We start from the raw sequence: 17,228 nt of genomic DNA, 5'->3' as shown, positions 1-17,228 counted from the left end.
GTTAAGAAAGTTAAGGAAATCATACTTACCTCTAAAATGTTTTTGTTTTGTTTTTTTTTTTTGCTTATTGTTGTTTGACCTGTAAAATCGCAACATCGTATAGATAACCGTTTTCCCATTTTGTTTTCGTGCAGAATGTACATTAGATACATTTTTATATTAGTGAGATATACTGTAATTTTTACAAATCATTTCCTGAACATGAACTGTTTGTGAATTATTTTATTTTTCAAAATTCAAGTGGGCCAGATTGAAACTCCAAAAGGGGTCGGTTTTGGTCCGCAGGCCATATGTTTGACACCCCTGGTTTTATAGAATTCACTGCTTACGTTTTAAATCTTCTTTAAAATTTGTTGTATAATTTTATTTTTGATGTTTTGCACATCTTTTCTTCACCTTAAAATGTGTTTATAGGAGACATACATACATACAATGTATGTGTTTGGATACAATTTTTTATTTTATAAAGTTGCACAAATATCCTCAAAAACAGCAACATTATGGGTTTTTTTTACGGGAGTGCATAGAAATATACCAAAAATCAATGTATTTTTTTTGTTTGTGAAAGATAATACAACTTTATTTGTTCACACAATCACTTTCATTGACAGGTGATAAGTAAGGCCTACTACACATAAATAAAAGATTTGAACTGGGTTTTTTTCAAAATGTGCTGCTGTTCGCTTCTATAGCTGGAAGTCGAGTGCAAACTGGTTGATCACATGCACCATAAACCATGAAGAACTGTGCCATTTTCATTTATACCGAACTGCTGCTCTACCGCAACTACATTTGCAAAGTTTCCATGACTCAGGTTGACCAAAATAAAGGATTTCAGACAGGATATATATATATATATAATGTATATATATATATTTAAATATCCCACTGGAAGGACCAGCGGTTGAACCATGCTAGAAATTCCACCTTTTCTACAAAGACTTGCACTGATTGGGGTGGGTAAACGATTTACAATGTAACAAACAATCCATTTGTATTTTATGCCAACACATTGCAAAGCAAGGACGCAACATTTTCTATGATATTGTGTATCCATGACTCGTACCTAATACGCATTGGCATGTATCTTTTCATAATCGCCGGACTGGACTGCTATTTTGATGTGCTTTATTATGACGCTTTAACCCTTTCATGCATGACGGTCACTACAGTGGACAGCTATTAAAATGTCATTTTCTATGATAAGAATAGGTTTTGATGGCAGTGTTGCCATATAAGCCTCTACAGTGGATGCCTGAGAATCACCCAACACTGCCATACAGTGGTCAGCCTTTGCAACTGCAGAATAATTGTGTTAACATTCAAAAAGAAAATTTGGTGTATAAAAACAGAACCAAATCAGTTCTTATTTTTATGTCTAAAACACATAAAAATACTTAGTAACATTTTTTTAACTCAGTATATCATGGGTCATGCATCAAAGGGTTAATGCAAAGGGTTCCCAAAATGGGCCCCCCGTGGGCTGGTGGCAGTGCCATTGCTGGGAGGAGGGCACAGATGGAATGAATGAAGGAAACATAACGCAGTATATTGTCCAATGCTGTAAATGTTTAACAAGAGACTGGCAAAAAAAAAACAAAAAAAAAACATGATCAGTTGAAGGTGGTGTAAAATGATAATGATATTGCAAAGGAGGCTGTTATTTTTAATTCTGTACTCGTTTTTGATATTGCCAATTCAATCCAAAGGTGGCAATGCTAGCATAAATTAAACACATTTTATCGAATAAGATGAAACATCACTGTGTGTGTGTCTGTCCTGGGGTTTTTTGGGTTTTTTTTTTTTGGATGGGGGCGCAAAAACTTTTCCCCAGCAGAGGGAACCATTGCCTTAATGCAACACAAACCAGATACCAATATAACCTGATATACGCCTTTAACACTTAACCTTTATATAGTACTGAATAGTATTAGAACGAGACGCCATTAGATGAGGTTTGGTGTCCAGATAACCTGGTGAATAGATGCAGTTTTTCATACAGTACAAGCTTCTTTCTCATATTCAACTTTAAATGTCGTTTTAAAGTCAACACTATATATAAAAGTAAATACGAGGGCATTCATATAAATACCTTATTACTAAAGCAAAACATGAATTGATTGAATGACAGGAAAAAAAAAAAAAAAGCTTTATCTGACGTCCCAACCACTGCCATCAAACATTTCACTGCACTGCCTCAGTACAACAACAACAAGCCGTAGAGAACTGTTCTTTCACCAACATGTGTCATAGGATTTTTAAATACGTGAAAAGCTGAAAGTATTTAGTAGGTACTACTGTATTCAAGTGCTATTCCAGACAACACATAAATCTAAAAAATGTAAATCTTTGTTAAAGTCGAAAATGATCAATACATGTTTGTTTTACATGACGTACATTGACAATTTCTTATCCTTAAATTGTTTTATATATACATATCATTAGAAGTATACAATTAAGGTAAGTTTAAAAATAAACAAAAATGGGTTTTTTTCTTCAGTTTATATAAATAAATTACAGAGTATTTCTGGTAGAAATGATTTTTTTTTAAATTAATGCTGTGTATTTCCTAAAACCAAAATTAATAGGTGCAAATAAAACAAACAACTAGTTCGTTGACATATGAAAACATTTTCTTTAATGTAATGTTAGGTTCGTTTAAAAAGATGAATCACATTTTTGAATTATATTAGAAAATATTCTATAGGAAACTTTACATAATGGAAGGGATCAATTTACTTTAAAATAATTCGTCTTTCAAAAAAAAAAAAAAAAACCAAACATATTTGGTTCTTTAAATTAATGCCTGTCATTTCTATGTATTAAATTATGTTGAAAATAATTTTTGCTGTTAAATATTATTTTTCTTTCAAAATGATTGCTAAATCAGTATATATATATATATAGTGAGAGAGAGAGAGAGAGTATATTTTCCGTAAAAAAATCGATTCAAATAATTCAATTCCATTTTTTTTTTTTAAGTGAGCAACATCGACTTTGTTCTCGTTCAGTCAGCAGTGGTTTAGCAAACACGCAAATAATACAAAAACTCCATGACAAAACAAATCAGATATCAGAGAACATTAGAACCAATACTGTATTTGCCTGTCAAAATCCCAAAACTTAAAGCAAAAGATGGCGATAAAGACACACAAAAAAAAGAGGAAAATCTTTTGCATCTCCACAACAGGACACAGACAAATGACATAGTGACCTTTCCAGTCAAGGATCCATTTCAGAAACCTTTAGAGTGGAAGGTCTGAAGATGTGTTTATTCCTGTGCCGTGTGCTGTGTTGCTAACTAAAACACAGTAGGAATAAAACTCTTGATGGCAGATACTATCTGTGTGTGTGTGTGGGTGTGTGTGTGTGTGTGTGTGCTTTTTTAAGACTCTCCTATCTGTGACTTTTGAAGCACTGCTGTTGTTTACGTGCCTTGTCTTTTTAACTATATATGTTAAACTGTGTCACTATACGCACCCCTCCCCCCCATAAAAGGTCACAGTGTCTCCATGTTTTGCACCCTTCCCTAAACCCTTTCATGCATGACGGTCACTACAGTGGACAGCTATTAAAATGTCATTTTCTATGATAAGAATAGGTTTTGATGGCAGTGTTGCATATAAGCCTCTACAGTGGACGCCTGGGAATCAACTGTAGAGGCTTATATGCAACACTGCCATCAAAACCTATTCTTATCATAGAAAAATGACATTTTAATAGCTGTCCACTGTAGTGACCGTCATGCATGAAAGGGTTAAACCCCATAAATGCTTCACCTATTTGTAAAGCAGTGGGATTTGGCTATTGTGACAGTGGTTGCGGCTCATTTTGCTTTCAGTCGGATAGAGATTGGAGGAGTTGGAGAAAGAGGCGGGGAGGGAGTAATTGTCTGTGGCGGTGTTGGGGAAGCCAGGTGGAGGAAGCATCGACTTGGGGTCCTGATGGGATGAAGGTGGTGGGACAATGTGGTTCTGGCCTTTGGAGGGCCTTCTGCGGTTACGTACAGCATGTCGCTCAGCCAGCTGCGTGCGAAGTGCTGATACTCTTTCCTCTTTCTGTAAATATGACAAAAGAGAGTACAGTTCAGTCATCCTAATCTGAAGCCTATGAATATAAGCTGCACCCACTAAATAAAAAAAAAAAAGAATAATTGTACATACATAGGCCACACTTCTCTATAAGCTGCAGGTGTCCACGTTGTAACATGGGATAGTTACACAGAAAGATTTTTTTTTTGTTTTCACTTTTAATTAAATAAATGCTTTTTTCCGAACCGTGCCCGTAACACGGCGGGTTACACGTTAGCTCTTTCCTGCTTCGGAGCTCTGACCGTAGATGGAATTCCGAGGGCAGACTTAGTAATGTGCTCCAGGGCAGAAACTAACATTAGCTCCAGGGCTAACTCAAAAATCACTTTGTGCTTGTCCGCAGCAGAGGTAAAACAGAAACAGGGAAAGTTTCTGGAAGTCTTTATTATCAGCCACACCGAGCACAACAGAACATAAACAGCTCCTGTATAACCAACTAACACTTTAACAGGGCTCAAACTGACGCCAACTTTCGTTACCGTTCTCTCTCGCACACGTCCCATGCACATATACGCACACAACCATTCACGGACAAACATACACTACTAGTATAACGCACAGTAGCCTACCAGAAACGTCATTGATCACTTGCGGTATGAACTCCGTTAGCCCGTAAAGGTCCATAAATTAGCCGCATCATTGTTTAAGCCGCAGGGTTTAAAGGGTTTGAAAAAAGTAGCGTCTAATAGTCCGGAAATGACAGTATTTGCAGGAAAATAAAAGGGGAAATCATGGAATCAGGGAAATCATTTTTGTCATTATGTTATGATTGTGCTGGTCCGGTCCACTTGACATCTAATTTGATTGAACCAAAATGTGTTTGACAACCCTGCCATATCGTGTCTTCATGTGGTCTCCAAAGTTGCACATACTTAAATTAAAAGAATTACTGTATTTTCTGGATTATGAGTGGCTCCGGAACATATTAGTATAAGCTAAGCAGCTCCGAGGGGGAGGGCGCATGAGAAGTACTACTTGAGAAGTACTGCATTTACAATAAGGTTTCTCTTTGAATAAGTCACTCTAATGTTGTCACTTAACACATATTTACGCTTTATGTTGGTTTAAGGCCCAGGGGATATTTGAAAGCGCAGGTTAGGTAACATGGTGTTATACGTAGTATGGTGGAGCTTTTCATATCCTTGGATATTTAGTCTTCAGTTACTGAACTCAGGAGAGATGCACAGCACCATTGTAAAGTTGAGAACGATCATTTTAGATCTTCTTACCTCTTGGATGATTTTCTGCAGCTCTATGTTCTCTCTTTCTAGCTGTCGAGATTTCTCCTCGTCGTTGTTGTTGGTAGATGAGCCAGTCTTTAGAGTGTCCTGTTGCTCCGACTGCCATTCACCACGGGTTATTAAACGGCGCATCTGCCCACAGAAGCAAGGTGTTAGAGAAAGAGTCTAGAAAACTGTCATTCATTTCAGTTCTATATTGATATGATAAGATGTACTCAAGGCCTCCATTCATCTATTTCGGTCCTATTAGATCTAAATGGAACACTTGATAATACTGATTAGGACAGTGGTTCTCAAACTTTTTATTCTCTGTACCGCCTGAGAAAACATTGAGCTCTCTGAGTACCACCATTCAGATTTATTCAATTGAAAATGTAAATGTGTAAATGTGAATTTTCCCCATGAACCACTAGAGAGCGCTCGTGTACCGCCGGTGGTATGCGTACCGCCGGTGGTATGCGTACCACAGTTTGAGAACCACTGCATACTGTTACAGAGGGAGAAGCAAACTTTCAAGAGCAAACATACTGCACTTCGATGATTTCAGTTGTACCTCTCCAAAAGATTTCTGTTTTTTTTTTTTTTTAACGATAACATCAACTTTAGGGACAAAGAAATAAACAAGGTTCTCAACAGTTCAGCAATTTAATTTTTTCAAGGTCAACTTCAATTTCGGGAACCAATGTTAGGCATGTTAGTTTTTTGTATTGATTCGTAAAACATAAGAATTGGTGAATTTTGAAATTGTTAAAGTAGGTATGTTTGAATTGAATCTGTTTGACACTAATGCTAAACAAAATGCCTTAGCACACATTCCAACAGGAATTAAAAGTTGCTAATCTGTAATTTCTGTCCATCCATCCCTTCACATTTCCTATCTATCTATCTAACCATGCATCCATCCATCCATCTATCTATCTATCTAACTATCTATCTATCCATGCATCCATCCATCCATCCATCCATCTATCTATCTATCGATCTATCTATCTATCGATCTATCTATCTATCTAACTATCTATCTATCCATGCATCCATCCATCCATCTATCTATTATATTAGTGCAAATAATTGCTGTGCTATGAAAAAAAAACTGCTTAGCTATAAAATTTAAGATAAACTTTATCTTCCTCTCCGCTCTCACAACACTGTTCAACCTGACAGTTGACTTATTGTAAAACATAAGCCTAATTTTCGGCGCACAGCCACCTCAAATGACCCTCTGGTCATTTATTCATTTATTTCGTTTATGACCACAACTAACATTCATCTTAAAAAGACTGATGAAAACATTCACACAGTTTCAAAGAAAAATCAGACATTTGTGAAAAAGAGCACCTTCGGTACAAAAAGCACCACAAGGGTGATGTAGGCGGAGAACACTATTGCTAGAGAGGCAAAAGCGAAAGAAGCGTCCTGTTGCGACGACAGGATCATCGTAACCGGAGCGGTGATCAGACACAGTACCTGCAGACAAACATGGGCAGAAAGTGAAGGTTAAACGAATAAAAGAACGAACGCATTTAACGGACAAGAAGTCACTCTGGAGTATAAGTCGCACCAGTGCCCTCTAGCGGCTGTCGGTGTGAACATGTACATTTTTCAGTGGTACAGGAGTAGTAGATACTGGTACACAAGCCTAGAGTGCCCTCTAGCGGTAGTACAACTAGTAGGTATACACACTCAGGAGTGTATTTAACAATGACCTCAATGATCTCTTTAAAAGCTTTAAGAATAAATTGAGAGCCATTTTTTTCTCTCTCTGAGACTCAGAGCCTTGTGCATCTAATTGTATCACTGAGATTTTTCAGCCAAAATCTTAACACTTTTTTTTTTTTTTTTTTTTGTGGTGGGGGTGCAACATTTTTTAATTGAACTAAAGAGGGACCCAGCAGAGAAAGTTAAGGTATACCATTCAGTCTTGATGTGAATTACTGTCACCTATAGACAACACTTCAAGACGTGACATTGTTATTTATTGTTATCTGGGTAAAGAAAACCATTGCCATGTTAATACCACCCTGCATTCCTGTTGTGGACAGAAACAGCCAGAAACAAGAATTTCGGATGTGAGGACAGTATTATTATCTTTCAGATCTTTTTTTTTTTTTTCTCAACTCACAGCAACATTGTAAATGGCCATTCCCACTGCCCGATGGTCATTGATCTTCTCCGTCGACACAGACTTAGTCTCATAAGCCAAAAATATGCCAAGTAGCAACAGCAGACCCTTATAGCCATAAACCACACCTGCAAGGAGAAAGGCAACAGTGAGAATATGGATTTTCAGGGAGTTCAAAAGAAAATCATCAACACATGTAAATGATGTTTAAGTCGTACCTATTACCTCCTACGTTTTAGCAGATACTAAATTATGGAACCCAGCATATTGTTTTAAGCCTTTTCTTATTATGTCATCTGCCTTTTTACAAGACACCAGCCTTCTTGTTATGAAGGATGACTTTTGGTCATCATCACTTTCCTCGTGGCAGTGTTGCATATAAGCCTCTACAGTGGACGCCTGAGAATCCACTGTAGAGGCTTATATGCAACAATGCCATCAAAACCTATTCTTATCATAGAAAATGACATTTTAATAGATGTCCACTGCAGTGACCGTCATGCATGAAAGGGTTAATGTGGAATATTCGATCTAGATACGAGTGGATTAAGACGGATTCAATTTGTGTCTAGGGGGTGCACTGTGCAACCTTTTGCCAAAAATATTATCAACATACAGTACATATATGTAATTTAGCAATAAAATAAAAGACAATATTTTGATTTGTATTTCCAGAACAAAGATAACTTTGTAAAGGCCAACCAAAGAAAATAAAAAATAAAATATTGATATATTTTTCAGCTGTTTTGAATGCGCAGTTGTAATAGTCCTACAGAAAAAAAAAATTAAATGCACTTGACTTGGATGCACTTTGTGCAGATTTCATTTTACAATCTTTCAGCAGGCCACTAGGGACAAGGGGGGACATGACCCCCCTCTCAGGTTCACAGTAACCCCCATCTGTCCCCCACAGTGTCCCTACATAAGACATCAAACATTGCCGGTAATGTTTTCCGTCTGTGACTAATGGTGCGTTTAAGTTGTACACGAATGTTGGAATTTCCACAGTTAAATTTCAGCACGGACGTATAGAAGAAAAAAATGGAAGAAAAACACTTGACATATAAAAATATAAAATACATAGATATAAAAAAAAAAACAAAATATAAAATACATAGATATAAAAAAAACCTACAGGAATATATATCTACCTATCAGGCCAGTAGGCCTGCACATTATTATTTAATGTGGAGTCAAGTTAAACATTTCATTTTATTATATTTTATATAGCGCATTGTTGAAATGTGCTAAACAAACATTTTCACAATTTTGTACTTGATTCATTCTTTGAAACTTTAATATGAATTTATTGAATCACAATGCCTTGATATTAGTGAGATTAGTATACAGTCGTAGCCATGAATACAATAGTATTCAGCGTTCGGCCCTTGTTTCCTTCATTTAATTTCCTTTAATTTTGGCTCAGAATCTTCATTTCGATGCATCCGTATTGCATACATTTTACTTAGACTTTAAAAGTGTAGATAAATACCAAGCCATGTGTTCATCTTTTCTGAGTTGCAATGCTCCAACAACGGCTGAATCAGGACATCCAGATCTTCTTTGGGGGCCTCCTTAGTGAATTTCTATTGACATAAGAAGGAAAAAGAAAAGAAACAGGAAGAGAAAGACAGAACATCAAAAAGTGGGTATGCTGTTTACTCTTTAGCCTGAGGTAAACCTTTATTGTTAGAAAAAGACAACACAGATCTACTAACAAGACAGATACTGATATCAAGTAGTATGTTAAAGTACCCCCCCCCCTTAGCATTCTGCATACAATCCTCTGAATATATATAAAAAAAAAATCATAAAATGAGCTGCTCTGCTGCCATCTAGTGACTGGAGGCTTGTTCATTGTTCAAGCATGAGTAAAGACAGTAGACTGAAAGCCCCTCTCGCCTCCCGCCATGACACCTCACCGTGCCCCCCCCTTCTCCCCCTCGCCCAGGGGGATGCGCCTCACTATTTGTGAAGCACTGGAGCAAATGATTTTTCCAAAACTCCTGAAATGTATGAAATGACGACATTCCTGAACTGAAATTAAGGATTGTATTATTGAGATTATTGACAAATACAGTATTAATTTGCATTGAGGGTCATTTTTTTCTTCTTTAACCTAGTGTATTTATACACCATACACCAAGATGGTATTACCCAGCCGTGCTGAGCATAACTGAACATCTTCCTTCCACACCAGGGGGAGACAAACCTTTTGACCAAAATGAGGTTCAAAATCTGACTGGTGGGCCCGTTCAGTATTGTTTGGATGTAGAATGCCGGTTGAAAATAGTTCAAGAATAAACCTAAACATTTTGTTTGCTTCCCCTTAGTGGCATCAAAAGAAATTACACTTGATTGTCAGGGATCACATCAGTCTTTACCATGCTTTGTACCAGTGTTTGGCGGGCAAGGGTAGAAAGCCCGAGTGCCAGACCCTTCTGATATAAGAACGTATGTAAGCGTGACATGACGAGCAGCTTTTGACTGTACACGCTGGCAATTCATTGTTATTGTTGGTGTCAAATGTGCAGCACACAAATAGGTTTTGATGGCAGTGTTGCATATAAGCCTCTACAGTGGACGCTTGAGAATCCACTGTAGAAATAGCTGTCCACTGTAGTGACCGTCATGCATGAAAGGGTTATTTTGATAGGCACACCATAGAGGCAATCATATGTGAGGGCAGACTCTGATCATTACATTATGTGAAAGAAGGAAGCGGGGCAGACTCCAAAAACTGCAAATGGTACAGGCCAGGTACACATAGAATGATAGTGTTACAGGGAGAAATATGAGGACTTTGGGAAAAAGTAAAATAAAATAAGAGAGAAATGAAAGGGAAGCAGCATTGGGCAATTTTTTTTTTTTCTGAATGCAAATTTTCACTAAAGTCTTAGAAAGTGGTCAATGAATCACAATATTGGCGTGTGAGGTGCCGGGGTGGAGGGAGGTCTGAGGGGCTTCCAATAGAATATGGCAAGTGGACCACTGCTGTAATGCTTGAATGTCAACAAACCTCCAGTCACTAGGTGGCAGCAACTCGTACAGTGGTTTGTATAGATAAATATTAAACATATTATCAGGTTGTCGGGGGGCGGGGGGTTGGTATAAGGCTTTTGTGAAAACACTGGATGAAAAATTGCTTATCAACATTCATATATGCTAAGTTAGGCATGCTAGTAGAGAAAAGAAGGTGCCAGATTGATATCAATTTCAGCAGATGATCCTAGTTGCAGGTCTGTCAGTATTGGCCATGAAAAGCTTGTATCAAGCCATCCCTAGTTTTTGTTTTTATTAAAACGTGAAAGGCTTTTGTGAAAACACTGGATGAAAAAATTGCTTATCAACACATTAAAACTGCGTTTGGATACTACATGTTCCCACAATAGTTGTATTTACTTCCATCTACCTAGTATTAATGTGCTGTCATAGAGGACCTAAGCCTCCAAATGATTACATTTCCTGATTGGTGATGACACCACTGTACCTCAACTGTAATGTGCAGGGGATCCACGGTCTGCCAAACCAGGAGGGACAGGAAGTCAACAGCCAGCAGAATTCCAACCGTCACATAAAGTTTCCATGGCTCCAGGTGTTGCTGTCAAAATTTGAATGATACAAAAAACAGAAAAAGCATAGTTACAATAGTTGGCACCACCAACAATAGCAAAACTATAAAACAGAACCAAACTGGAAAAAATAATAGGTTTTAATTTTTGAATGCTCGGCCATGAAATGGCTTTCTTAATGGTAATCATTAAAGAAAATAACAGACATGCCGATTTAAATCTACTTTTCAGGTTCATCCAGGAGCAGCTGTAGCGGACAATGATACAGATGGGGATTGGGCAGTGGAGTTTTTTAACTGCACCTTTGTGCATACATTTTAATTTGTTTGGGGACTAAGGAGTATAAACGCCGATCCTTCTGGTAAAGAGAGCACTACCACCGGAGTCCCCTAGCACCTTACAGAAGCTTAGGAAATGAAAACAAAAAAACGTCATAAGAAATCAAAATAAATCAACATTCAATGTTCCTGTGTAATGCCAGAAGGATATTTTAAGTTTAATTTAAAAAATGTAAAAATTTCAAACTGTAAAGTTAATTGAGACAAATATGATTTGTGAATTTCGACTTTCGACAAATGGAATTTTGACTAGACTTGACTTAAAATTCAAAAATTTTGCTTCATTGAGGTGAATATTATTTATTATTGTGTCATCTTGACGTTAGTTTGTAGAACACGTTAAGAGTTGATTTTAAAACCTACACTCGTCATGCAGGCATGCCAGGCATCTCACCTGAAGTTCATAGTCTATCAATATACTTTGTGGAATTTTGCCCATGCGTAAAAATTTTTTTATCTAATTAATTTCACAAATTAAGTGACATTAATTTGTTAATTGTAACTGTTACTTCCTTTGACACATTTGACAATGCATGGTACTGTTCGGTACCGTTCGGTATGTTTGGTATACATTTGACATAGCAGTTAGGGCAAATACTCGTACATCAATACTCGTACATCTATACACACAAATAAATATAAATGTAAACCTATACTGTATTTGTATTTGTGTGTGCGTGTGTGTATTTTAGGCTCTTGGCTCAACTGGATGAAACAGACAATGCCTTTGAACAGTTCTGGTGCAAACATCATCTGAGGCTGGAGCAGTGTCTGCAGCTACGTCACTTTGAACAGGACTTTAGAGAGGTAAGTACTGTATACACACACATATGTAAGTATATGTGTGTATGTATTTTTGAACAACTTAATAGCAATAGTGCTATAGAGAGGTCCAAAGGAGGCCTGTGTTTATCTTTGTCTCCGTGTCCTCATCTCTGTCCCCTCTGTCTCTCTGCCCACTCCAGGTCAAAGTGTCATTGGACAGTCTGTCAGACAACCTTACCAGCTTGCCAGTCTTCGGGGATTCTTTGGCCCGTGTCGAGCATCTTCTGAAAGAACTAACAACACTGGCTGACAAAGCTCAGGTAGATCAGATTTAGATTGATTTCCTTCATGAATTATTAATAAATGAAATAAGAAAAGTTGTTTTCACACTCTTTGTGTATCTCTATTGGATTATAACCATTATTACACAGCAAAGACAGAAAAGACATAATAACCATGACGGCAAACGTCCAATGGTCCAATGGTTTGAAACCAAATGTTGAGAGGCACACAGTGAGGTTCTCTAATAAACCTCCCTCAGCTGCTCTGCATGATTTGTGTGCATCTATAAGATGTGAGCTACTTGAATTTTTTTTTTGTTCAATAAAAGTGTAATTTTCCTGTCATTTTCAGCCAACCGTAGAGAAGGCTCAGCTCCATGCTCTACATGGAGACCAACTGATTCAGAGCAACCACTACGCCGTCGACTCCATTCGACCCAAATGCGTGGAGCTGCGGCGAGTCTGTGATGACTTTACTAATGAAGTGAAGAGAAAGAAGGATGTCCTATCCAAGTCTCAAGAAATACACAATGGCATTGAGAAGGTTGGAAAAACTTTATTAAGTCTGCTGCATATTTATTATCTTTCATTCTTTTATAATGCATTTTTGGGTCTCTCAGGATACTATAAAAATCATCATTGCTGTTGTTCTGTCAGGTTAATTTTTGTTTTTCTTCAGACCAGTTGCGCTAACCCTTTCTACCCTGTAATGCATCAGGGCTAAATTAGGAGGAGCATTAAATATAAAAACTTTGTTAAATCACTAGTGCTGCCATGGAGACGACAAGTGGTGAAAGGGAACTTAATTGATATTTAAGTATTTTTGAAAAATTTCTTCTTATTAAACTGAAAAGACAAAAAGCACATTAGATTTATACTGTACCATCAGGGCATTTCTTGTCTTCTGTGTGTCTTTGCTAATCAGCCAATGCTATTTGCTAATTCTGACTTTGACTCTGACCATGATTGATTTGTCCAATGGGATTCTGCATATAGTGTCAGAGACATTACCAGGACAATAGTCATGTTAAAATTAAAAACTAAAGAATTATAATTCACAGTTCTACCAATAGGTGTCAGTAGTCAATACAAAAATACGCAGCATAAAATGAGCAAGCTAACTTACTGGTACAGTATATGCCATTTGACACCTCCAGCATTTGTTGAATAATTCAGTTAGACTAAACAACAACTACGAGCTAATCTTAATGCTAAATATTTATAATAATTATTATTATTATTTATTATTTATAATATATTATTTTAATATATTATTTTTTCAAATAATATTCACAAATATAAGGGTCAATAAAGTGTAAAAATAAAAAAACATTCCTTATCTCTAATTTTCTACCAGAAAAGTCTTCTCTTCTATCTTGGTTGGTCAGCCCGGCCAAAAGGGGTTTACAGTATGTATGTGTGTGTTTGTACATGCGTGCGCCTACCTGGCAGACAACAGGGAATGATGCTCTGTGGACATGGTGCCCATCAATTCCTAGAGTAAAAACCGCAGCCAGAGCCATCATGCAGCCAACTGCTGTCATATTGTTGAGGTAGGGCTGGGAATTTTGGATGTAGCTAAAACAATAACACATTCCAACAAAGCCACACAATTATTACAACATGTTGAGAACAAACCTTCCTTCGCAACATTTCAATCACTTAAGCAACGAAATAAGCTTTTATAAATATTTAAAATATTATTATTAAAACAACAATTCAACTATATTTGCTCATGCAACAAACAGTATGTCTTTGCAATGACAATACAGCTACACTCCCCTTTTAGTATTGAATGCAACTTTGCAATGACAATACAGCTACACTCCACTTTTAGTATTGAATGCAATGTTCGCTCTCTATATCGTGGTTCTCCTTTCCCGCCCTACATTGCACTGACTTTTTTTTTAATCCTATACTCACAAAATTTTCGCTATATATCGCAAAAATAGCAGAACATAAACTAAAAGAGATTATGAAATAATTATACGTGCGAAAGTGTTGGCTTTAAAAATGTGGATTTTCCTTTTTTAAATTGAGATAAGCGCATTTGCGAACTATCGCCATTTACCTAGGCAAGATCGTACACAGCATAGTAGTGGCGTAATACAATGCGTTCTCAATGTACTATTGGCTAATTGAGCACGCTCTTTTGTTCCTCACGCTGATTGGCTCATGCATCGTCGCATCTCTCAGCGTCTCCCCTTGTCTGTCGGCCACTCTCTCGTTCACTTCGCTCTGCGTCGCTATTATACAACTCTACTGGGCATATAATTGTGTGGGAAAGGGTAATACAATCTAGAGAGGGGTTGATAACCATGTGGGGGAGTTTCGTAAAAGGGTAAATATATATACGTAAATTGTATAATAACTATAGGAAAGGGATCACTGGAGTTCCCTTGCTTTAACCCTTTCATGCATGACGGTCACTACGGTGGACAGCTATTAAAATGTAATTTTCTATGATAAGAATAGGTTTTGATGGCAGTGTTGCCATATAAGCCTCTACAGTGGACGCCTGAGAATCACCCAACACTGCCATACAGTGGTCAGCCTTTGCAACTGCAGAATAATTATGTTATTCAAAAAGAAAATTTGTTGTATAAAAACAGAACCAAATCAGTTCTTATTTTTATGTCTAAAAACACATAAAAACACTTAGTAACTTTTTTTTTTAACTCAGTATATCATGGGTCATGCATCAAAGGGTTAATGTGAATCATTGATTTGACCAGAACACATCAAAGAGGCTTCTAAAATTCAAACTGACAGCTGAGAAAATTCTGGTATTTATCTCCTAAGTGGCTGAACACTTGAAAAGGGAGGAATGTTGTCGCCACAAGGGTTAAATTGTGAATGAAGGATGGTTATAGCCCAATAGTACACCGGTATCACTCGAGTACAAAACAGGGCTGTGTGATCCTTGGAGTCTGTCTGCATTGGTATCTAGAAGAGGTTTGAGGTTTCTGGAGAAATAACTCAGGACACCAGGACTACTGAGTGGAGGTTTCTCAGGTTGACATATGCAACAGGTAGAATATGTGCATTCCCAGTAGAATTTTTTCCCAGTTAGAACTGAAGAAGCCACTTCAAGAAGAGAGACCAGTTGCCTTTGATGTAACTGTTACACATAAGATGGCCTGGGTGACTGAGAACTCACACAGCTTGTCGTTTTTATATCTACTGCCACCCAGTGAAAAAAAAAAAATTCATAGGTGTGTGTCAATGCAGCGCGGAGGCACCAAGACAAACCTGACAATCTCTCACAGCACACCAGCGTGCCACAATACAGTAGTCGAGAATCGCTAACAGAGTGTATATGCTAGCTGTTCTATACGCTCACCTATTCCAGATAGAGAGTGAGACATCGCTTAACATGTTTTAGCTTTTTAAACTGGATGCCATCGAAACATTCGCTTGCTTTAAAACTATTGACCTTGCCCTCGTGTTTTAAATTATTACTAGAAGTTTAGTATGAAAGTTAGTATGTGTACGATCATGTATTTGCCGTTGTTTACAGAGAAAATGGGCACACAAAAATGACCTGTATTCTCTATTTAGGATTATACTCTGTAATTCAGAACATGGAACCGGCAGTTTAGTGTCTTGTCTAGCAGTTTTAAAAAATAGGCGATACATTTCAATCCACCCATTATCTACCTTTATACCATCGCAGTGCCACACATTCACGCTCATATTAACACCTTGGGTCAATTTAGAGTGACTGATCAACCTGATTCCCTAAGGAGTGTGTTTTTGGACGGTTGGAGAAACCTGGAGTAGAAAGTGGAAAAGACCAATGCCTAAACAGGGAAAACAATCCTACTGGAAAGATCAAACTAGTGAACCAAATAAAAACGTTAGTTAACTAACCGAACATTGCCATTGTAGATATTAAAGGTGAGGCAGATGATGCCAAGCAAGATGCCGAGGCCAGCAAAGACAGATACGGCGGCAAACAGCTTTTGAGACAAGAAACGGTACTCCTCAATTACCACAGTCCGATCGGCTGGAGGTCCTGCGCCTAAACAGAAAGAATAAATTCAATTAGAGATAATAAAAGCTCATATCCACACAAAATGCTTTTTTTACACAGTCGATTTTTTTTTTTAACTTTTAAATTCCCCCCAAAAAAACAAACCTACAATGAACAAAAGCTTTCTTTAAATGTTTAATAATGTTACAAATGTTAACATTTGTTAACATAAAGAAGTGGTTCTGAAATGTTTGGGACATTTTCAACTTTGAATACGTGGGGATTTCCTGAAACCCCCCCCCAAAAAACCTTGAGAAATGACATTTCAAATTATTGACACAGCAGTAGGGATGTACCACTAAACTCACGATACGGATCTCGATTATTGGTTCATGATATGATTTTATCTTGACTTTATCGTTTATCTTGTATATTGGTTACAACTTGTGTCATAACTATTTTGTTAAGGCTCTTTTTATTTCTTCTGAAAATGCGATTAAAAATACAATACAACTGATAACAATTGATCACAAAAAACTGCACAAAGCTTTTTCAGAGTGAGGTTTCATTTCTTAATTAAATACTGTTTTGAACCAAAGGCTCATTAAGTGACCTAAAAATGGTAAATGGTTTAACGTCAAATCACAGTAATGTAACAGAAATAAATAGGAGCATGATGAACAGAAGGCAAATACAGGAACAAGGTGAGGGCCAAAAACAGTGTAAAAATGTCTGTCTTACCAATCCAGACATCATTGCCAAACCAGGAGAGATTCTTCTGTGAACTGTCATAGTAACCAATCTTCTTGTAACTGCCTCCTTGATGTTTCGTTAAAAAAAAA

At 37.2% G+C, this 17,228-nt stretch overlaps 1 protein-coding gene across 1 annotated transcript in view; it reads right to left on the bottom strand.

Annotated features, from left to right (window-relative positions):
• Nucleotides 1-3,731: 3,731 nt before the first annotated feature.
• gabbr1a (gamma-aminobutyric acid (GABA) B receptor, 1a) overlaps nucleotides 3,732-17,228 on the bottom strand; it is a 34,995-nt gene continuing 21,498 nt past the window's right edge. The window contains exons 15-23 of the mRNA XM_025061548.1: nucleotides 17,128-17,205; nucleotides 16,284-16,434; nucleotides 13,742-13,988; nucleotides 10,945-11,055; nucleotides 8,947-9,040; nucleotides 7,455-7,582; nucleotides 6,671-6,799; nucleotides 5,321-5,464; nucleotides 3,732-4,058 (exon numbers count right to left, since the gene is read on the bottom strand). Of these exons, the coding sequence (XP_024917316.1) occupies nucleotides 3,780-4,058; nucleotides 5,321-5,464; nucleotides 6,671-6,799; nucleotides 7,455-7,582; nucleotides 8,947-9,040; nucleotides 10,945-11,055; nucleotides 13,742-13,988; nucleotides 16,284-16,434; nucleotides 17,128-17,205 (1,361 nt within the window). The 3' untranslated portion in view covers nucleotides 3,732-3,779. The remainder of the gene's footprint in view (nucleotides 4,059-5,320; nucleotides 5,465-6,670; nucleotides 6,800-7,454; nucleotides 7,583-8,946; nucleotides 9,041-10,944; nucleotides 11,056-13,741; nucleotides 13,989-16,283; nucleotides 16,435-17,127; nucleotides 17,206-17,228) is intronic.

Source organism: Cynoglossus semilaevis, chromosome 13, assembly GCF_000523025.1.
Source record: "Cynoglossus semilaevis isolate Cse_v1.0 chromosome 13, Cse_v1.0, whole genome shotgun sequence".
NCBI classification, from domain to species: Eukaryota; Metazoa; Chordata; class Actinopteri; order Pleuronectiformes; family Cynoglossidae; genus Cynoglossus; species Cynoglossus semilaevis.
This window is presented reverse-complemented; position numbering and strand designations above follow the sequence as displayed.